Here is a 24062-nt window from a genome sequence, read left to right on the forward strand (position 1 = left end):
CCTAGTGGTTGAAGGCAGTGGACACTATTGGTAATTACTCAAAATAATTATTAGCATAAAACCTTACTCGGTAACAAGTAATGGGGAGCTGTTGATAGTGTAAAAAATTATGAGAAACGGCTCCCTCTGAAGTAACGTACGTAGTTTTTGAGAAAGAAGTAATTTTCCACGAATTTTCGAAACCTCAGATTTAGAATTTGAGGTCTCGAAATCAAGCATCTGAAAGCACACAACTTCGTGTGACAAGGGTGTTTTTTCTTTCATTATTATCTCGCTACTTCGACGCCCATTTGAGCTCAAATTTTCACAGGTTTGTTATTTTATGCATATGTTGAGATACACCAAGTGAGAAGACTGGTCTTTGACAATTACCAATAGTGTCCAATGTCTTTAACAGCATCCAATTCAAATTCTTGTGGTTATGTAAGCCACCGGAGTGTTGGTTCGAATCCTGGTCAGGACACATGTGTCCCTGAGCAAGATACTTTACCCAGGGGTATAAATGGGTACCTGCGAGGGAACAGGGTCGGTATTTTGTATGAAAAAGCTTTCGAAGTGCCACAGCAGCTCGGGGCTGTATAATTTACATGTACTCCCAAGGGAGCTGAGAAAGATTACAGGAATGTTATTGGCTCAATGGCGAGGGCACTAATGTAAAGCGCAGTTTGTTATTATTATTATTAGAGTTTGTTATTATTATTATTATTATTATTATTTCTGGTAGAGCACTGGCTTGTTAATCCGGAAGTTGTTGATTCAAATCATAAAAGTCCCCACACCTCCATGTGTATGCCAGAAGTACCACCCTCTGGACCAATTGCCGTGCACCTTATGTACATTGTACTGCCGTGTTTTTGTTTCTTGGTTTCGCGTTGAAAGTATCTGAAGTGTTTCCAGCACAGCTGCTTCCGTTCATTTATAGATTTTCCTTATTCTGGACAAACTCCTCTTGTTCCCCTGGTAAAAAAAAAAAAAAAAAAAATAACGACACAAGTGGTACACACCCGGGCATTCGTTTTGCTGCTTAGATAACTGCACTTTTGTCTGGAGAGTATCGCTAGGTTTGATTGTCAAGTGTTCATTTTTTTGTCTTCCCTTCCCTCCTCGTCAGTCTCTTGTCTTCGAAATTGCATTCCTTTGCCGAATTTTCCAGTCGATCAATACCACTCGCTGCCCCGGACCATCTCGACCAGCAATTAACCTTCAATTGACCCAGAACTCGTCGTCGTCGATGCACCCTATTTTTTATTCATTCCCATGAAGACCATACAAGCACAATTGATTTTAAAACCAAAAGGAAAAAAAAAAAAGGAAGAGACTTTCCTTTTGGATCTTGTGAAGCAACAGTAAAGGAGGAGGAGAACCACTCCTTTTAACATTTCCCCTCCCTTTCCCGGATCGACCGTGCCGTGTCATTAAACCCCAGCAACACTGAAAATCATTAATCCAGGAATTGTTTCTAAAGTGGATTTTAATGTTCTTCCGTTTCAAGCACTACATCCGGAAGAAAAGGACAGAGTAAAAAAAAATTCCATATTCCTTTTTTGGAGGAGAAAAATCTTGAGAATTGGTTTCACAGGTGACTCTTAAATGGACCGTTTGTGTCGTCGGTAAAAGCCGTCACCGACACCAAAGCCATCCGATATATCCCCAACGAGTATTGATTTATAGCTTTATTGAACCAGTTTGATTTCATGAGCGGCGACTGATGCTTTGGTCGTATCACGTAGCGGTGGGAACCACTCTCCTCTCTCGTTTCTGCTCTCTCTCTCTGTCTATATCTACAAGTTTTGAGTCGGCTAACTCAAACATTTTTGGTTTTGTATATATGATCTGGGTAAATTGAGGGGCTTTTTTGTTCTACCTCTGGGACCTTGGTTCGAATCCCACCGGTGACACTATGTGGATTGGGTTTTCAGTCCCTACTTGACCTGGTGGGTTTTCACCAGGAATATATCCCACGGGTTTTCCTGAAACATCTTCATCATCTTCTCTTCTCCTCTCGTTTGGCTCTAAGTAGAGCTTTGAGAATTTTTACCCAGACCCAGATCTATGGGTGTCTCTGCCTTTATTTTAACCCATGTACATGTAGGGTGTCAAATGGCCGAGTGGTTTAGAGCGTTGAATTCAAGTTCTGGTGGATAAGTCATCAGAGTGTGGGTTCGAATCCCATTAATGACACTTGTGTCCTTTAGCAGGACGCTTTACTATTTAACTGCTTCCCTTCATCTAGTATAGGGGTATAAATGGGTAACTGGAGGGTAGAGGTTGATTTTGTGTATGAAAAAAGCCATGGCAGCTCAGGGCTTAAAAGGAAAAATATTGGCTCATTGACGGGCGGCCGATTTCACAAAACGCTAGGATCAATCCTATGTCGAGTTAGGACGAGTAACCCGTCCTAACTTAGGATGGGTTCAATGCGTCCTACGTATTTGGATACGGAACTGAACCCGTCCTAAGTCCTAAGATGATTCCTAAGTTGGGAAGAGTTTGGTGAAATCGACGGCAGAGCTCTAACGGAATGGTATTGAGATGTAATTGTGATATGCGCTATACAAGTACATGTATATGAACAATTACTATTACTTTTATGTTACTTTCATTTTAAACTTTCGTCATGGCTTGATGGCACAACAGCTTTGTATCTCTCAACTTGCTTTCCCTCAAAATGTCATTTTGTATTGAGAGTTAGTCTGTTTTGCCATGGAATGGTCGCGGCTGTTTGGGATGGTGAAAGCAATTCATCAAGCTTCACCGTGGCATGATGAGGTGTTATGGCAACTATTAATTAATGTAAAAGCGTCTCCCGCGCCAAGTTAACCTGCACGCTCGGCTGATCGCTTGAATCATAACAGCATTGGCGCCTCCTGTGACAATTTGCTATCGTAAGAACTGGGGTGAGAGTGTTTTAAGAGCACACAATTCTCGTTCTACATATTGCGCAGTCTTCCTTCCGCCTGACCTGTTTGGTTCTTATGGAAGTGCATATAAATGTTTTTCTTATACACAGGGATTTAGAATTTGGATTTTGATAAAAGTTATAATAATATCTAGGTTTTATATAAAGCATTTTACAATAACTTTATCAACCAACTGATCAATGCGCTTTACATTAGTGCCCTGGTCATTGGGCCAATAACACTCCTATGATGTTTCTCAGCTCCCAGGGGAGTATACAGCACGAGCTGCTGTGGCACTCTGAAGGCTTTTTTTCGTACACAATATCAACCTCTACCCTCGGAGGTACCCATTTATACTACTGGGTGAAGAGAAGCAATTATAGTAAAATATCTTACAGGACACAAGTGTCATGACCGGGATTCAAACCCACACTCCGATGACTAAACTACCAGAAATTTGAATTTGATGTTCGGTATATATGAACTTTAAGAAACATAGGTTATTGCAGAGATGAATTCTGAGGCCCAATTATTTAGCACCTTATAAGGTTTTACAAGGTGCTACAAGGCATACAGCAGCCACAGCCAGGAACACCAGGGCGAACCACTTCTCTTTTTCGATAAGTGCACTGTTTTTTTTAACTTGTGTTACACAACACATGGGACCAACGGCTTAACGTCCCATCCGAAAGGTTATGACTAGGAGTTGGATTTAAACTGTTTCATGTCTTTTCCTCGTAAAACATGAAACAGTTGTGTATCAAACCAAGACGAAGATTCTCCAACTATCCTTGAAAGAAACAAATGGTGAACACTTGTTTTTTTTCTTCATATTTGACAAACTTTTCGTTTTCTAGGCGGGAACTCAACAACAATTACTTAATAACTTTAAGCCCCGCTATTAAGTATTTTTGTGCAGAAAAATAGGACCACCCATTTTGGTGGATTGTTCCATAGATGAGGTGCCCCACTAATAAAGGCAATATTGTTCAAATCAAAACAGAAACTCCTGATTGGACGGCGGCAGACAGTAACCTTAGCAATGAAGCCATCATGGAGACAATGAGAATGTTTAAGGAAAACAAACTGACCGAAGACCAAGCTTGGGAAATGGTAAGCATCTTCAACAACTGTCTGTTTGTGTTGTTATTTACTAATTGTAATTTTTAACAATCTTTGAAGGGTCCGTATACGTTTGGTAACGACCCTGAAAATGAAAGGCAAATGATACATACATACAAAAATACATATAAAAAATGTTTATATACCACCATTTAATCAAGACCACAGAGGTTTGTGATGAAACAGAGAAACATGGAAGCGATGAAACAGTTTGCAAATTAAAATCAAACAGTCAAACAAATCATTGTGGGAATAGGTGTGATTTTAGATGCTTCTTGAAAAAATGAAGTGAACCAGAGATGGGGGAGACTATTTCAAAGTTTAGGGTCGACAAAAGAGCCAGATTTTTCTCAGCTCCCTGGAAAAAAAATACTTACTTGGTAGGAAGTACAGCAGCTTTGGATCTAGTTTAAAGGCGGTGGACACCATTGGTAATTACTCAAAATAACTATTAGCATAAAACCTTTCTTGGTGACGAGTAATGGGGAGAGGTTGATGGTATTAAACATTGTGAGAAACGGCTCCCTCTGAAGTGCCATAGTTTTTGAGAAAGAAGTAATTTTCCACGAATTTGATTTCGAGACCTCAAGTTTAGAATTTGAGGTCTCGAAATCAACCATCTAAACGCACACAACTTCGTGTGACAAGGGTGTTTTTTTCTTTCATTATTATCTCGCAACTTCGATGACCGATTGAGCTCAAATTTTCACAGGTTTGTTATTTTATGCATATGTTGAGATACACCAACTGTGAAGGCTAGTCTTTGACAATTACCAATAGTGTCCACTGTCTTTAATGAGAAACTTTTCACTTCAAAGTACTGTGATAGTGAAAAAGATATCACTTTTTACCCCTAAAACAGTCACGCTTGCTCAGGTTGTGTATTCCAATTACAGATTTCTATTCTTATGTGGACACAACTCCTCAAGATTTTTGGCAATATCTCGAAAATGAATATATGAAATGAAATGAAATTAAGTTAGTTTTACGGAATTTATCTACAATTATTTAGGATTAAAACACCCAGTGGGTTTCCTTTTACCAAGCGTATACAACCCTTTTTAAAGCTTACTAATACGCACCGGCTCATTTAAACATTAATTTAAAAAAAAAATAAGCAGGACCATAACTTGAGGGCTTTTTCCAAACATTGGCTTAGATTGAGAGTCTGGTTCCTTTTGATGTTGAAATGACAGTCAGGGTTCGGGAACCAGACGATAGACCTTTATCACAGTGTGGCCATCTTGATTTTACTCAATTTCAAGTCATTGTAATCAAACTGAGACTGGACGAAATAATAGTCGGGTGCCACGTTTGCGCAATGAACGTTAGCATTCGTTACTGTTATTGGAAACAGGGAATAGACCAAGACGGTGACAGCGTGATAAATGTCTATTGAGCCTCCCAGCATTGGTTTGGGTTATATTGATTTGAATGTAAGAAAATCAAGATGGCCGCACCCTGAGAAAAAGTCTTTAAACTGGGTGCAATGGTCGCTAATAGCTCGGCATGGCATTTTGGTTGAGGAGATGTGAGCTGAAGAGCGTATAATTCAGTTGAGCGGGGTGAGGATGTTGAGGGTTGACAGAGAGTCAGAAGTGAACAAGAAGAATGATCAAGAGAAGAGGTTTTTTAACACGGTTGAAGATTGAAAATGATGAGAGACAAGGTGAGAGTGAGACTTTGAACAATTAGGCAGCAGTGTGTGTGGAACGATATTTGGTGAAAGCCATAAAGTATCTGGGCCAGATTTCCTAGAGCCTGTAAACACAATAACTTGCTAAGCACAGTAAAAGTATTGCTTAACAACACAAGGGTGTTTTTTTTCTTTCTTGCAATGAGCAATTGAGTCAAAATTTTCACAGATTTGTTACGTTATGCATACATGTATGTTGGGATACACCAAGTGAGATTTCTCGTCTTTGACAATTTTACTAAAGGTGTCCGGGGGTCGATTTCACAAAGAGTTAGATATACAAATTACATGGATAGTCCTAAGTTAGGACGAGTAACTGGTCCTAACTCGAGATAAGACTAGTCCTAACTCTTTGTGAAATCCACCCCTGTGCCTTTAAGGCATTCACACTATAGTATAGGTCGTCTTGAGAAAAAAGACATCTCCCGAAAATGCATCCCTTTTAGATGGTTACTATTTATAACCCTCATCATTTGTTGTGCCTTAGATCGAGGTAATGTGTAACAAGACTGTACTGGACGGATCCCAATTAGTTTGAGAGCCATATTTGATTGGTGCAGCGCCACTCTCTGACCCATTTTTACAGTGCCTGGAGGCATCCCAACAAATATGGATATGCTCCGTCCATAATAGAGCCAGGTCCCCACAAAAGACCTGTTACTTTTTTAGTGGCGTAATAAACAGACGCTCAGTCAATGTGGCATTTGATGATGGAGAGTTGTTATGTGGATTGAAAGCAACCTTTTACATGTGCTAAGAGCATGTGTTGAAGTTTGGTGATTGTTTGCAAATTAAAAAAAAAAGCAAAGAAACATTTGTCGTACACAAATTTGTGAAAGTGGCCTTTGAAGATGGGGAGTTGTTATATGGTTCGAAAGCAACCTGCTACTTAAAGGCAGTGGACACTATTGATAATTTCTCAAAATAATTATTGGCATAAAACCTTACTTGGTGACAAGTAATGGGGAGAGGTTGATGGTATAAAACATTGTGAGAAACGGCTCCCTCTGAAGTGCTATAGTTTTCGAGAAAGAAGAAATTTTCCACGAATTTGATTTCGGGACCTCAGATTTAGAACTTGAGGTCTCGAAATCAACCATCTAAAGGCACACTACTTTGTGTGACAAGGTTTTTTTTTTTTTTCCATTATTATCTCGCAAGTTCGATGACCGATTGAGCTAAAATTTTCACAGGTTTGTTATTTTATGCGTATGTTGAGATACACCAACTGTGAAGGCTAGTCTTTGACAATTACCAATAGTGTCCACTGCCTTTAATAATGTGGTAAGAGGACAGGTTTTTCAAATAAAAAAAGAAAGAAATTCTTGTTGTACATGGTATGCAGAGCCATAATATTGCAGGGTTCTCCACAAGCGGTTTAGGATGGGTGTAGGGGCAAGACTGCCGTTTCGGAGAGCAGTAAAAAAAATACCCGGACGCAAATTTGAAACTTTAATTCCCATTAGAAGCGATTGTGCGCTAAGTGGGATTTTGTTCGGGATAGTGGTGTTGTTTGTGCAGAAATGGATTGCTTAAAATCTTTCGCACTATCAGTCAATCTTTGGTGAGTCCGCTTTTCCAGCTCCACAAGAGCACTTCAGCGCCATGTAATTCTACAAAGCCCTCAGCGGCCAAACTCAATAGTTTTTTTTACGAGGAGAGCCTTAAAGACAGTGGACACTATTGATAATTGTCAAAAACTAGTCTTCTCACTTGGTGTATCTGAACATATGCATAAAACAACAAACCTGTGAAAATTTGAGCTCAATCGGTTGTCGAAGTTGCGAGATAATAATGAAAGAAAACACACCCTTGTCGCACCATGGTCACACCAAATGTGTGCTTTCAGATACTTGATTTTGATACCTCAAATTCTAAATCTGAGGTCTCGAAATCAAATTTGTGGTAAATTTCTTCTTTCTCGAAAACTACATTACTTCAGAGGGAGCCGTTTCTCACGATGTTTTATCTTATCAACCTCTCCCCATTACTAGTTATCAAGAAAGGTTTAATGCTAATAATTATTTTGAGTAATTACCAATAGTGTCCACTGCCTTTAAAGGTACTGGACACTTTTTGTAATTTCTCACTCAAAATAATTTTTAGCTGAAAAAACTTATTTGTAAATGAGCATTGGAGAGCTGTTGATAGTATAAAACATTGTTAGAAAGGGCCCCTTCTGAAGTAGCATAGTTTTTGAGATTTATAATTTTATGCATTTGTTTGGATACACCAAGTAAGATTACTGGGCCCAATTTCATGGCTCTGCTTACCGTAAGCAAAGAATCTGTGCTTAAGGAAGCAGGGAATTCCATGCTTACATCAAGTGTATTTCAAGGGTTAGCAGGGAATTTTGGCCTGTGCCGTGCTTACTCTACGTTACTAGGCATTCTACGCTTACACAGCTAGCACAGAAATTCGGCGCTATCACGTAAGCAGAGAATGGTGATCATAAGCGCAGAATACAGCGGTAAGCAGAGCCATGAAATTAGGCCCTGGTCTTTGACAATTACCAAAGATGTCCAGTGCCTTTATAAATAGCAGTAGTAAAATAACCCCAAACCCAACTGCGGAAGCTGGAAGGCGTTCGGAAGATAGTCTAGGAAATTATTGGAATCCAGTACTCGGCTGTGGAACACCAGAGGGGCAGGAAACAGAGCCTCACTGAAACTCAATGGTGCTTGGACCGGTCTTTTTTCATGGTCCCCCCTATTTTTCCTGTCCACTTACAAACCCAATATGCCAGCTATTTAAAGGCGATTCACCCCCCAGAAGATAATGCATCGACTCTCAGGTTACTGGCTCAAGTTGCCCGGGTATAAAACCGTCTTGCGCAGATTTTAATTGTGGCAGAGGAGACAATGGGGTTGGGGATTCCATGGTTGGACAATGGAGGATTAACATCCCAGGTTCTTTTTCATAGTCAATGCAGGGGAATGGACCAGGAGAGATTGTATAAGGCCAAATAAAGAAAACATTTTTAGCGTCCTCCATTTTTGGAAAAAGGGAAAAGAGGGGTTTTATTTTTTGTTTTTTTAATGGCCCCTACATTTAGCATTATTTTTCAATACAAAAGGCTTTGCTATTTTTCAAAATGATTTTTGTTGCTGAGATCATTCGGAGGGAAAAAAAGAAGGAGGTGGCGGCCTCTACAAAGGAAGCGGCAGGGACGCTAAACATGTTTTTATTTTTGTTTGGCCTAAACGAAACTATAGAGTTTAGAAAATCAACAAGGTATGGGGAGGTAGGAAAAATAACTTGATAGAAAGTTTAAATTAGAATTGATTCTTTTTTTTCTCCTTGTTGTCGGAGCGTGTGTTTGTGTCTGCGCAAGAAAATCTTAAAAAAATCAGCAGAATGCCACATCTGTGGGGAGAACTTATTGTCACAGGGCAAATACCCTTCCCTCTTAGGCTCGGAACGGACTTTAAAAAAAAAGAGGTTCGAGAGTACGTATAGTCTAGTCCAAACATCCCGTCTATACAGACCGGAGGGAAGGGTCGATGGCAATATATACACAGGTATTGCACTATCTGTGAATGCTGGCGGATTGCGTTTCTGAAAAACGATACTGCGCCGGTATATTTGATTTAAAACAGCAATAACCATTTTGTTGATTCCGCGGGAGAAGGTTTTAATACCGTCGCGTGGACTAATTTGGCGAATTTGGAAACTTACCCGTGGCTGGTTTGCGATGGTTGTCCTCTCGCTTTCTACTGTTAATAGAGATTTAAATGTCAAATTACTTCAATTTACAGGTTTGTTGTCAAATATCATCGACAGTTGATGTGTAGAGCGGACAGACAATAATCAAGTTTGAAAGTCTGTTTTGAATTGTTGATGCAATCACAATCTGATTGAGAGTCGTGCACTTTGTTCCTTTCGCATTACGAAAAAAAGAAAAAAAATGCAGTCAACATTTTGTTTTCCACAGGCAACAGCGTCTTCGAAATCATCCATGTTTTTGACCCCCCGACTCCTTCCGGCAATAAATTCCTTCACAGTACATTTCCATTTTTCATAGCCGAGAGGTATAAACAAGAGAAGAGAGATAAGAAAGGAAAGGAAAAAAATGGCATGCAAATCTGGCGGAATAAATTTGGAAACTCAAATTAGACATCTCCACCTTTTGGGCCAGCCTCCTCGACCCCTCAGGGGAAATAAATCATATATTTTTACGTCGTCGTCGTCCGTCAGCAAATACACACTGAGGTCATTATCCCCTGGCATAAGTCAAGACCAAAATGATATATATCATAATCGAGCGAAGACGAAGAATGAAAAAATTAGAAAGTCAAAAGCAAAAAGGAAAATCTCGGTCACAGCTGATTGGGAAATAGTCTATTTATCTGGGTCGCCGCAGATAAATTGGTTAAAGATTGACGCGCTGGGAGCGTTGTGTGATGGGGGGGAGAGGAAGGACATCTGCTCACCAAGTATACCTCATCTCTTTTTTCTGTTTCTTGATTTTAAAATAATTTACTGTGAGATCACCACGGCTGAGAGTCGGGACGCAGAGGGAAAATAGAGCGAGTATGGGTTTGAATCGAAGAAGGATAACCAGAGAAAGAATAAGTTGAATATAGTTGTATGATTATCAAAATTAATTACCTTTAAGATGATGTCACGTGGAAGGTGATGACGTCATCATGACATCATTGTTTTATTACACCATTACCTTCAATCACTGACAGTTTCATTGCAATTTAGGAACTATGCAAAAATAAATGCCTTGATTGAAATGGACAAATAAATAAAAAGTAATAGTAAAAAATGAAAACCAATAATAAAATAACTTCAAAAGAGCTCTTTCGCTGCGCTGCGCTACGAAACAGCTAATAACAATTGGAGAAACATATTGATCAGATCGGATTAAGGGTAGATCTGTTGCAGGAGGCGGCGCTTCTGGGAACAGCAAGGATTCTCGGAAGGTCCCTTGAGATCTAAGGCTACGGGACAAAGCTAGACTTGAGGAGTAAACCCTCTCAAAGGAAAACGTGATATTTCTTTTGCACGCTGTGATATGATGAAATAATAATAATAAAGTGCTGTTAAGGCGCTCTTTTCTGTGAAGGTGCTGGTTAAGAACAGTTGGTTAATAAGGAGAAATAAGCAAGGCATGCTGAGAAAAAAATGGTGCGCGCAGCGTGATCAATCACACCTGAGAATAAGGTTTGCAGATCCCTTCTTTTGCATGCATTACACAAAACAAAGTGGAAATCTCCTTCACATGTGTGCATCATATTGTGTTCTTGAAGAAAACCCACCTAAAACATTGACTTGCTTGGTAGGTGGGACATACATGTCACTTCAGTGAATGCCAAGTTCCATTTGCTATTGGCAAGGTTTTTTAAACCATGTGACATGAGAGTCCGGCAAAATAGCTTCGGGACCATTGTACAGGGTGTTTTGCCTTTTTTTAGAAGCAGGACTATGGACACATTTCATCCGATTTTCATAGGATGTTGTTGAAAAGCCCAGATTCTTTCTCAAGCCCTGGAAAAACGGAATCTGAGTGTTGTGCACACATACAATTGATGTGATTTTTATTGGATAATCGTATCTTGCGTTTATTATTGTGACCAATTGAACATTCCCATTCGAACAACTGACGGCTAAACCCAGAGCACTGATTGATTAAAAGTTTGACCTGCTTTATTGCACAATAAAGCCAAAAATTTCCTAATGTGTGCCGTTGCACTGACCTAGATGCATTAATGCACCAAACGTTCGCTGAGCATAAGGCATTTTATCATTAATGATGGTAACAGGAATTATTGTTAACTAAAGGATCAGAATTAAGAAGTCTTTCAACAACCCGAATGAAGCACAAAGTTGAAAAGAGTTCTAAGCTAAGTGTAAGCTGAAAAGCACTGTTTAGCAAGCGCTGGAAAAACAGAATGTGAGCTCTAGGGACAATTGATCATTATGTATGATGCGTTATTATCGAGGATTGAAACAGAGAAGTTTTTCAAGAACCCAAGCGTAGCAGCTAAATTATAAGCTGAGAAACCCGGCTGCATTCTTTGTCGAGCCCTGGAAAAACAGAACATGATCTGTGTACATTCCATCATTTGATGAGACTTATATAGGTTTTACCATGACAACTATTTAGGATAAGAATGAATGTCTTTCAAAAACCAACAACTAATGTGTACACTCCGAATTTGGATGTACTTTTCATCCGATGTTCATTGAAAACTAGAGGATAAGAATAAACAAGTCTTTCAAAAACCAATAAATAATCCCACCATTTTGAAGAATCAGTCACTAATAAGTATAGCTCTAGAAATCCACCACATTATTGTCGAGCCCTAGAAAAACTGAGTGTGATTTCTGTTTTCGAAGAAGCTACGTGTACGTAGACCAAAAGTTGGCGCCAGATCAAACGAAGGACAACAACACTTGTTATTGCAGTGATCGCAAATATATACATTTCACACATAAGGAGAAGCAGTGCCAGCTTTATTGTCATTAGTCCGCTTGCCCGTATTTGCTCATTTTGAAGCCCCCGAGGCGGTTCGATGCCGGGGATGCTGCTATAATTCCATCTCCTTTCATTTATCTCTCACCTTGGCAACCAATCATGCCACCTTCCGATGTCCTGCCTGTTTGGATAAATAACAGCAAGCTTCTAAAAAAGGAAAAACGATACAGCTCGTACTCCGAGCTAATAATCACACCTACCCCCCCCCCCCCAAATCTTTGAAAAATAGAGTTATAATAACACAAAAATGGTCTGGAAAATAGGTAGCATCCCCAATGGATGCAATCTATCTTATTGTGTAAAATTCATTCATGCCTCGTCTCTCAAAAGCTAGCAGTCGAGGAATTATTGTCAATGCGGAATGAAAAAAGTTTTTGTCTCGATGCAGCATTGTCAGAATTTTTAGAACCGTCGGTGTCTTGTTTGCTTTTGTTTGTTATCCCCCTTCAGCAATGAGAGATTTTCTTTGAAAATTCTTTTCTGTCCCCGTGGATTAGGACTCTAAAAATATATCGTCAGATTTGTAATATTCAAAGCCAATGTTCTGAGGGATCAGCTGAGGAAAGCTGTTGGGGACTGTGGTTAGTTTGCTCAGAGATATAAATTCATTATTTGTTTTTTTAACCTAATGCCAGTGTGCGATAAATTTTGAAAACGAACTGCTTTTTTTTAGTACCAATTTACCCTAGCACCAATATGTGATGAAAACTTAGGTTTTTTTTACTACCAGTTTTGCTTTAGTACCAATGTGTTGAAAAGTATTGAAACTCAGGTTTCTTTTTTAGAATACCAGTTACACTTACATGTAAGCACCAATGTGTAATAAGTATTGAAAAATTCCTGTGGGAAAAAAAAATATCACAGGCTACTTGGATTGGATTCGAACCCATGACACCCAGCATTCTAGAACATTGCCCTACTTACTGTAATCAAAGAAGTCTGCGCTTTCTGAAGCAGGACATTTTGCTCTTGCGTGTATAAGCATAGGTCATCAGGGAGTTTTTGCTGGTGATCGTGCATACCTCACGTTACTAGATATTCTTCTTTGCTTAAAACAGCTAACGCAGACATTTGGCGCTTGCATGGTGCTAGAATTAACCCCAAAAGACACGCTTTCCCGTTCGTATGCAGAAATTAACCTTCCAACAATTGCTTATAAATGTCAGAAATCCGAGCAAACATAAATTTTCTTGGAAATAAATTGTGCAAATTTTTACGCCCTTTTGCTGGTGTAAAGGATAAAACATGTTAAGGGTAAAGTTGATCAGTCTACAAGAAAGACTATGCTAGGGTCGAAACGTCAGACCATTAATTACCTGTTGCCTGATTCAAAAAACTGTACTCAGATTTATTAACAGAGTTGTATGCGTCCTTTTCGATCAGGCAATGCTTTTTTTTTTCTTCTTTCTTTTCTTTTTTTCTTCACAAACACACATCACTGAAATAACTTTGTTGGAGACATTATATATCATTTAATACCACCCACAAAGTACGTTAAGTTTGAATCAATTTAATATAATATTTTCCAGGGGTAATCCATACAGACTGAACATGTTTGTGCACACTAAGTAAAACAGTAAAATGCCTGACAAGTCTGTATTTTTTTACTGTTTGAAGGTTATTGACGTCCCAGGGTCTTTTAAAATGTCCGCACTCGCCCTCAAACTTTCTAAGGGACTATGGAATTAATATGTTTAAAGGACTTACCTGGATAAATGTGATTTAACTTGGGTATGATGGACGTTGCGTTGGGTACACATATGGGATTAAGAACACTTCAATTGGAGGTTTCTATGGGAGTCCGTTAAACAGAGGATCCCCTTGAGGTACACACTCAGCTTTGCCCTCGGATTTCTACCGTCTCAAAATACATTCTCTCATTTTGCCTGGTGGCAGTTTATCGATGAAATTTTTTGGTAATCTGTTTAAATAAAGAATTACGGGTAACAAGATGCTGTGATTTTGTATTTTGTTTGCAGTTATCTTGCAAGATATTCCTTCGAACCAAAGATAGTTGTTATTCTGGTTTGGTTTGTGTTGCAGCAGGGGCCAGCTCGACTCGAAAGGTTTTTTTACGAGTGCCGTTAGACAAGATATCTGTATGATTACATTATCATGCACAACTTTATACTGACCAAAGGAATAAATTAAATTTATCAGAGATACAGAGTAAAGAAATTTGTTTTGATATTCAAAAATAGAAATGGTAAAAGTGCCAGCTCCAAATTACAAGTGTAACAGACTTTCTCAGAAAACTTCACACAGTATCAACACTCAAATCTCAAGTGCCTCCTGTTATTGCCCACCTAAAAAAATATGAATGGAAAAACAAGAAAATCTCGTAAAACATTACTTGAAATTATGTTATTAAAATCATATTAACATGAACTGTCCATTTGCTTTTGAGGGAGGTTCCATTTTCATAAAAAATAATGTGTAGAGTAATTACGAGTATAATGGATAATGTGTAGAGTATAATGGATATTGATATTGTTTCTATACAGAGTTACTATCTTTCATTTTCAATACTGAGTTTTTGTTTTAGTTTCTATCAAAACAGTTTGTTTCCCTCTTGACAAAAAAAAAGATGCAATCACAATGTCAAAAATAAAGATACCTTAGTATGTACAAATGCAGGGATGAGAGGTTTAAGAAATATTGAATCCTAGATCGTTTTTTTTTAGTCAGCTATGACTCTTACTAACCCCTGAAAATGTCTGTTTGACCTAGTGAAAAACTTGCAATCTGATTGAAAAGATCTGTAGTGTGTCCTCTACAGTTGGCCCAAAGGTTGAGTAGTATTTGTGTTTTCTTCCCCAAAGATGTCTTTAAAGTCTTCAGGAAGAGGGACAACACATCTTTTCAGTTGCTCAAGTCTGAAGAATTTTCTCTCAAGCTAGAAAAACCACGAGACTAAAACCGATTCTTTGGAGTGAGCAAATTCCTTTGCTTACACTGCCATGGAAATCCAAAACTCGGGGTCATGCTACAAATTGTGACTTTCACCTCCTGGCACCTGGAGGGGTTTTAGGGACACACACCTCCGCCGCGGCCAGGGTTCATTCCATCCCGTCTCTATAAGACCCTCACCTTTGGTGGGTTAATCGATCGCAAACTCCCTGCAGGGGAGTCAAGCGATCTCACCCTCACTGCAATATAACTCGGCTCACCTGGCAACAGACCAGTGTGGAAGAATTTCCCTCCGCTCGTTTGTGAAATCGTGTCTGTGTGTGCGATCGCGGAAGGAAGCCCTAAAAAGTACAGCTCACAATTGTTTGGGATTATTTATTTTTCTGGTAAAGTTGAGAAACTTTACAGCCCTTGTAGTGTCACCTGGCAACAGAACTGTGTTGAAGAATTTCCGTCCGCTCGTTTGTGAAAAATTTTCTCTGTGTGTGCAAGCGCGGAAGGAAGCTTTTAGAAGTACAGGATTTGAAAAGAGAGTGAAAACTCTCACAATCATTTTGGATTACTAGGGTTTTTTTCTGGTAAAGTTGAGAAACTTTACAGCCCTTGTAGTGTCACCTGGCAACAGAACTGTGCTGAAGAATTTCCGTCCGCTCGTTTTTGGAAATCCTGTCTGTGTATGCAAGCGCGGAAGGAAGCTTTTAAAAGTACAGGATTTGAAAAGAGAGAGAAAACTCTCACAATCATTTTGGATTACTAGGTTTTTTTCTGGTAAAGTTGAGAAACTTTACAGCCCTTGTAGTGTCACCTGGCAACAGAACTGTGTTGAAGAATTTCCGTCCGCTCGTTTTTTGAAATCCTGTCTGTGTGTGCAAGCGCGGAAGGAAGCTTTTAAAAGTACAGGATTTGAAAAGAGAGTGAAAACTCTCACAGTCATTTTGGATTACTAGTTTTTTTGTTCTGGTAAAGTTGAGAAACTTTACAGCCCTTGTAGTGTCACCTGGCAACAGACCTGTGTGGAAGAATTTTGCTCAGATATGAAATCGTGTCTCTGTGTGCGATCACGGAAGGAAGCCCTAAAAAGTACAGCTGGGTTAGTTGACAACCCTCACAATTGTTTGGGGTTACTTTTGTTCTGTTTAAGATGAGAAAGTTGACAGCCCTTGTAGTTATTTTCCAGGGCTTTTTTCTTTCCTGTTTACTGAGCGGATGTGAAAGAAAGAGTGACCTTGTTTGTTGTACTGGGAGATTTCCTGTCGGGCTGGCTTTAAAGTTGAATTTTATCTGTGAAGTTTTGACATTGTGTGGAATTGCATCACAGCAGAATATCAAGTTTTGCAACACCTCATCTGAAAATTTTCAAGTTTTTTTTTTTTTTAAGTTTAGGTCACAGAATGGGTCATTCCCTAAAAATATATGACTGTAAAAACCAAAATTAATATTCTTTATCCCCGATGCAAATTTAACATCTATTATATCGTTAAGATACCCGCTGCCAAAAAACGTAGGATTCGAACTGCCTCTAGCTGCCGGGCAACCTCGGTAGTCTAGTTGGTAAGACACTGCTCTAGAATTGCAAGGGTCGTGGGTTCGAATCCCACCTGAGTAACATGCCTGTAATATATTTTCACAGGACTCGGGGAAAGTACTGAGTATACAGTGCAAACACACATCGGTGTATGGGTAAAAACCAAAATTAATATTCTTTATCCTCGATGCAAATTTAACATCTATTGTAAAAATATACTTTTGAGAAGCACTGCAGCTGTTGATGAAATAAACTATTTTCAGAAAGGATTCCCTTTGAGGTACATGTAATATGATTTGGATAATGTTCTACCCAAATATTTGACTCTTAGAAGTAGTCTCTAAGGGTAAGTGTCCCATCGTGAACGTTGCGGCCAGAGATGTGGTTTGTACCCACTGTCACCTCGCTAGCCGCGGATGAATTTTACATTCTTGTTTTGTGAATAAACCGAGTAATTCCTCAGCAAGAAGACAATTTATTATATCTTTATTTTTTTATTAGGTTGACAACAACCAGTCTACATGTTCGACCCTACCTTTAAAGGCAATTCCAAGGTCATTAGTAATTGTCAAATGACATCAGTTTCTTATTCAATGGATACATTGATTTTTAAATCCAAGTTGAGTTATTAATGTATTTTATCTAATTACTGATAAACCCCTTTAAAATTTACATGGGAAATAACTTCTACTGCTTGATCTAAAAACCACAGCTTCCATGACCCCCCCAAAAAAGGAAGAAGAACCTTTTCTACACCAACTACGATTATAAAAAGGTTGCATCGCCCAACAGCAGTACATGTATATGTCAAAAATACAAGTGGACGATATCATTGTCACGCCTAACTTCAACATGTCAATTTTTTTCACCCGGTTGCTGCCTTTCGGTTATAGTTACCAAGCTCTCTTTACTCTCTCTCCGTTTCTCTCGGCCCATTCTCGTGTTCCATTATTAATTAACCGACTAGAAACGGATAGTGTGTACTGCAACCATGTCGACATGACAGGTGGACTAGTCCACGGCAGGTGGTGGTTAATGTACGGGTATGGAGGCTCACTGGGATGGATTTGATTTTGATTTTTGTTTCCCTCTTTGCCCCGTCTTCTTTCTTTTCGGCCCAGGTTTTGTCTCTTATCAGCGTTCACGTCATCCCAAATAAGAAATAAAACTGCCTCCGGGATGCTTGGAAATAGACACCGGAATTTAAAAACCCAGAAAAGGAAAGAAAAAAAAGGAAGGATGATTTGAGAGAGAAAGAGAGCGAGAGAGAGAGAGAGAGCGGGAAGGAAGAAAACAAGGAGGGAAAATAGAAGTGATTAGGAAGTGCTGAAGGGGGGGTTAAGCGTGTGGAGAGAGGAACAGATTGAGGAATAGCTGACCTGTTTTAGACGTAGTGTTAATGTTGGGAGGTGTGCAGGCATTAGGAAGGTAATCTACCTGAAATATTTGGCCGTTAGATCTGTCCCTGACAAAGCCCGGCTTCTTGATTGAATACAATTTTGATTGGAGACGAAATGGATTTTTTTTCCTTCCTCTTCTTCTTTTTGACTTCTTCCCCCATTCCCCTCCTGAGTTGGGACTTTAGGGGAGAAAAGCCCCTGCTAAATTGAAATCCAAGCTGGATCTAATGCCTGGTAATAGGAAAAGAGAGAAAAGAAACGTTGAATGTTTGACAGGAATCTGTTGAGAAGAGTGAGAAGGGAAAATTTGTTAGACTCGGGTATTTGAGTTGTCAGTCGGCGCGGGAGATGGTTCGTACGCCGATCGTGTGGGAAATTGTTTGAAAGGTTTGATGGAACGATAAATCTGCATGCGATTGATTGATAGATACGGATGATAGGTAACACGTAAGGTGCCTGTAATTTCAATTTGCAAAGTAATAAATCTGTACGTGCTCAAATCTGTACGGCTGCACAAGCCCACGTCGCAGCTAATAAGCGCAAGTAAATTATGCTTACTGGATTAAGGTTGACAGCCAATATACCTTGTCACAGGTACCTGCTTCCCTGCGCTCATGCTTAGCAGATATTTGCTACATGTAAGCAGTATTTTCTTTAAAGCAGCTCTATGAAATTGGGCCCTCAGTTTTGCTGATTTTTGTTTGAAGCAGTAGTAAGAAATGACTAACTATTTATTGCAGCACTAAAACCCGCTTAACTTTAACCCCTAACTTCCTAGGTGTGGCAGTGTCAAAATTATTGGCTACAGCATTGGCTGTGGCTTGGTCGCCATGGGAACATGCATTGACACATGGGGTGCCCATAGCACCACCCTTGGAAACTGCCAAAGCACTAGCCGCAGGTGTCACTTGGGACACGTCTTGTCTTAATAACCAAATGCCAGTCCCGATAAGAGTCACAATTTCAAAAGCCTTAACAGGCATTTCCACGAAACTCGCCTAAAAAAAAATAATGAATCAAGTTTTTCCTGAATGACCAGGGCCTAATTTCATGAAGCCTGTTAGCACAAAAATTTGCTTAGCATGAAATTTCTTCCTTATTAAAAACAGGATTACCAACCAAATTTCCACGTGATTTTCAGGATAAGCAAACAACAGCTGAATATCGGTAACAAGCAATATGCAACAAATTAAAAGTTGGTTGCCAATCCTGTTTTTATTAAGGAAGAAATTTTATGCTAAGTAAATTTTTGTGCTTACAGGCTTTTTGAAATTGGGCCCAGTATCAAACTTCAGCAATTCAAGTAAACAAATAAATTTCAGTAAACAACAATTATGGTTCCTGTGGGTCCATTTCACAAAGCACTACGATTCATCGGAGAAGAGTAAACCATAGTGGTTTGTGTTGTGAAACTGTTTGTAGTGTCATGGACAAAGGAATGAACAAAAGAATGCTCCACAAGGGTGTATGTGTTTGTAAACTGGGCCTAATTTCATAAAGCTGTTAAGCTGAAAATACTGCTTAACAACTTTTCTTTGCTGAGCAAAACTTGAGTGGGGCACCGGTCACAACAATGTAAACTTAATATTATTTTGGGTGGTAAACCCTTTCTGTTTAGCAATACTTTCTGTGCTTAGCAAGTTTTTTATGCTTACACGCTTTTTGAAAATGGGCCCTGCATGATCACGCATACCACAATGTTGCTTTTGCTCTCTCGCTAGTATAATTTATTAACCCCGTTTTTAATTTAATGCACGATGCTTTTATAATTTGATTCTAATCCATTCATTTGTTTGCAGGCGATGGAAATGGAAATGGAACAGAGGAGGAAAAAAGAGAGTAAATTAGACATGACCCAACTTCCTCCCACCCCAGTCGGGGTGAGTTGCGTTTGTGCTCTGTGTCTTAAACAAAAAGTACCCAGACCCTTTAAAGGAACATTTTCTTGTGTTTTGTTTGTTTTGTTTTATGCCAAATACTGCAAATCTAAATTACAAAATCTTCACACTACCACTATTTTTTAATAACAATTTGTTTTCAAACCAGCTTAGTTTGATATGGAAAGGTTTGCGGTAACACTATGTAATGACTTTTGTCTAATGAGTTGGTGTGGTTCTGAAAAGAACTGTTGGTTTCAACTTGACGTTTCGATCAGTATACTCTGATCACCTTTTGAAGAAAGACCTCTGTTACCGCAAACCTTTCCATATCGTATTTCCACCATGCAAAGTTTCAAATCCTACTCAGCTTAATTTGATAATTTATTATGATTTTTAACAACTTTGATTTGTTTCATGCCAAGTTCTGCAAAAGCAGAATACAGAAATTCTCACACTAGCAATTATTTTTTTGTTATAACAGTTTGTTTTGCAAACAAGCTCAATTCATGTACGATAATTAAAATCTTTCATGTAAAATGTGACCAATGTCTGCTACATTGACATCACTGTGTCGACAATCACTTACAACAAGGACAATCACTGGACACAAAATGATTTGGATGTTATTTCTAGGCAAGCAACATTTCAGCTGATCAGCTGTATTCCTTGTATTGGATTTGTCAGCTGTACTATTTAAAAACTGAAAAAAACACAGTACAAAGTTTTGGGGTGGAAGCGCCATCTTAAAAATATACCGCAATCAGGAACAGATTTTGTCCGGCAATTTTTTTATCGCAAAATACTGGATAGTTTTGTGCACACTGAATGCTTTTGAGTAGCAAATGGTGGTTTTAGATACTGAGACATTTTGCGGAGCATTCTTTCTCTGCTATCAAAAGGAAATTGTTCACTGGCAATCATGGTTAAAAAATAAATCAAGCTGACATGATAGATTTCATACTGTGTAGCTAAAAGATTTGGGTACTTTCTGTAACACACAATGTCCACAGATTTACATTAAACTTACACTGTTTGAAGATAATGATAGTAGAAAGCGTACCTTAAAATGTTAGTTGCTGATGTGCTGTAGTTTCTGAAATGAGTAAAACAATGCCATGAAAATACGTTTTTACATGCTAAAATCATTTTCGTCTCATGATCACTGAAACGAAAATTATTTTCATGACATTGTTTAACTCATTTCTCAACAACTACAGCACCTCAGCAAGTAATATTTTCAGGGAAGCTTTCTACTATCATTATCTTCAAACTGTATAAGTTTAATGTAAATCTGTGGACATCATGTTTTTTGTCCTACAAAAAGTACATAGACCCTTTAAAATGTGACTGTGGTTTTACAACTGTGTGATGCATTGCTTAAAATCAGCGCGCCATGGTGGTTGCTTAGGTGCAATTTCGCAGTCGTAACCATTCCAATAACTGTTTCAGTTCAATTTGCCATGTGCTGTTCAGTGGCCATTGACCGAAACAGTTATTGGTTACAATTATTGGTGCTAAAAAACACACCTATGGTGTTCTTTGATTCGGATTTTCCCCAGAATTGTTTGCGCGCTGATCATGCTCATCGGTACATGCATACAGGATATTTCCCCCCTTTTTAGAAAAAAAAAACACAACCAAAGCTGTAGTTGCAGACCTGCTTTTCAAGTTGTTTTAAATCTCAGATGTACATACTCGCAAAAGGTTTGTCTGCGAGACCGTTTGTTAAAAACACACCCCTGGGAAACCTTTAGTAAAGCAAAACAAAATCCGGCTTGTAAATTGATCAGCATATAGTACTTTGGAGATTCCATGAATCTTTCTTGAGCGAAAGTATCGTAAGGTTTTACGTTTGCTTTGACAACACATGATCTTATACCTAGTTCACTAAGACCTTACCTGTTCCCAGCTCTTGTTTTAATGAAAGAAATTAAAAATCAGATGAGTGAAAGTCAAGATATTTGTTTGTGTCTAACTGTGTTTCGTTTTCAGTGTATTCTCTTTGTACCTGGGGAAAATTTTACAATTTTTTAAATCACAATTGAAAGTATAATTAAAAGTTGGCTGTCTTCATTTCACAGGCTGCCTCAGGATTTATTTACTTTGTACTTTTGAATATTCTTTTTAGCAGGAAAATGCTGTAATTCAATCAAATATGATTCCTCTTAGTTAAAAGAAAGAAGAACATCACAGTTTTGGGAAGAGTACAATTATTTGGATCTGCTGGTTTTTAAAAAACACAGCAGGCAAACAAAGTCAAATTCAGGGTAATTTTATGAAAGGAAACTTAAAAACTGCAAAGGTAATAAATTCTGACAAAGCCTGTAGAAAAAAAAGACAGAAAAGAAAACATCTCAAGCATAAAAGCTTTCTTACAGGAGTAAGACTTGTCACATTCTAATCAATGTTTTCCTCTTTCTTTTCTAGGAAAAAAGTCCTGAGAGGACACGTTCCAGTAAAGCCAATAAATTGAAGAATAATGGAAGTAGGAGCGCAGAACAGAGCCCTCTTACACCCTCAGGTGAGTCAGGTTTGCGGTTACTTCTTAGTAGACCTTATTATGCCTTGACGTCACAAACTGTGCTCATAACTTGATACTTCAGCTGGTAACCCTTTTCCAGTAAGCAAAATTGTGTGATGCATTAGCAGGTCTATGAAGTTCTGCCCTGTTTACTCTACCAAGATAAACTAAATCAGCAAAGGTTTTTGTATAGTTGGGCCCCCTTAATATGATACCATCCTCCTCTATACTTTCAGATACCGACTCTGCTCGTGGCACGGAAGGCGCCACGGGGTCCGATGAGAGTCTCCCCAGCACACACAATTACTACGAACCCACTGAACTCTACCCTGGAGTAATCGACGTCGGAGATTCTAAAGACACCAGCTTAGAAGACCGAATGTTCCTCCCGGAGTCCAGGGTCGATATGTCGAGTAGACTCGGCGCAGACGGGGTCCTCTCGCTCGCTGGACCGTCCATAGAAGACAATATGTACCCGGTCGGTGACGGCCAACCGGCAGCGGCTGTGCAGGACCAGGACGGGCTTACCTTCATAAACAGCCACGCAGAGATGGTCTGCTGCTCCGAGGAGCAACTTCCCAACATGGATGAAACCATCTCGATATCGGAATTTAAGATGGGACTGGAGAGAACCAACTCAGTTGAGTTGGAGCACGCCAGACGGTACAGGGAAGGGAGAGACAGCGGGAGTAACTCCCCACCCCACGAAGATAAAGGAGAGTATCTGGAACCAACAACTCAAGGCAATCGAAGTAGAAGAACTAGAGCTGCTAGCTCCCCAGCTGTAAGTTTTACCACTAAGCCTTTTTTCCTTAGACCCTATACACACTTGTCACCTGTCTGCCATTGAGTGTGTCAACTGTGCACAAAAGGAATAGATGGACTCCCCCAAAAAGGCTGAAATGCTAAACACGTAAACCATTTTTTGACACTTTTTTGACACCCAAAATGGCAGACAGCAAAGGCACGTGCAAGTGCGCTGGGTCTTTTGCTCCAAATGTTTTTGTGATAAAGAAATTAGCAAAGCATGCTCTTGAAAGAGAAGGGCTCAGGTTCACAGCTCTGCTTACCAACGATTCTGCGCTAAGGATCACCACTCCCCGGTTCCCAGGTCAAAATTCCAGTTGAACCTAGTTAAACGGGGTTTAACTGGAACTAGTTGAAAACCAGTTGATAAACTAGTTAACACAGTTAAAACCAGTTGGTTTAATATGGAAAATGGACAGAGACCAACTGGTTTATAATTTAAACCGAGTTGAACACAGTTAAACCTAGTCCAAACCAGTTGGTTAATACGGAAAATGGACGAGTTTGATCCCTATCCAGTTGAACCAGTTGACCCCAGTTAACTAGGTTCAACTGGAATTTTGACCTGGGTTACTGTGCAAGCACTGAATTTCTGCACTAGTTGCGTAAAGCAAACGATGCTTAGTAATGAGGAGCACGCACCTGGGCCCAATTTCATAAAGCTGTTTAGCAGAAAATACTGCTTATAAAATTTCTCAGCTCAGCAGAAAATGAATGGGGCAACATTCCCAGCAGTACAAACTTTATGGAATGTTGGCTGGTAACCTGTGTTTGCTAAGCAAGATTTGTTTGTGCTTAGAGGCTTTATGAAACT

The 24062-nt window shown here is 39.2% G+C and overlaps 1 protein-coding gene across 9 annotated transcripts in view; it reads left to right on the plus strand.

Moving 5' to 3' along the window:
- Positions 1-24062, plus strand: part of LOC139946843 (SAM and SH3 domain-containing protein 1-like) — a 183919-nt gene that overhangs the window by 142261 nt on the left and 17596 nt on the right. For 8 of the 9 annotated variants that reach the window (XM_071944572.1, XM_071944574.1, XM_071944573.1 and 5 more), the window contains 4 exons: positions 3904-4013; positions 19840-19920; positions 22348-22441; positions 22678-23225. In XM_071944572.1, coding sequence (XP_071800673.1) covers positions 3904-4013; positions 19840-19920; positions 22348-22441; positions 22678-23225 — 833 coding nt within the window. The remainder of the gene's footprint in view (positions 1-3903; positions 4014-19839; positions 19921-22347; positions 22442-22677; positions 23226-24062) is intronic. The other variant, XM_071944575.1, reaches the window with a different exon arrangement.

Source organism: Asterias amurensis, chromosome 14 (assembly GCF_032118995.1).
Source record: "Asterias amurensis chromosome 14, ASM3211899v1".
Lineage (NCBI taxonomy): Eukaryota > Metazoa > Echinodermata > Asteroidea > Forcipulatida > Asteriidae > Asterias > Asterias amurensis.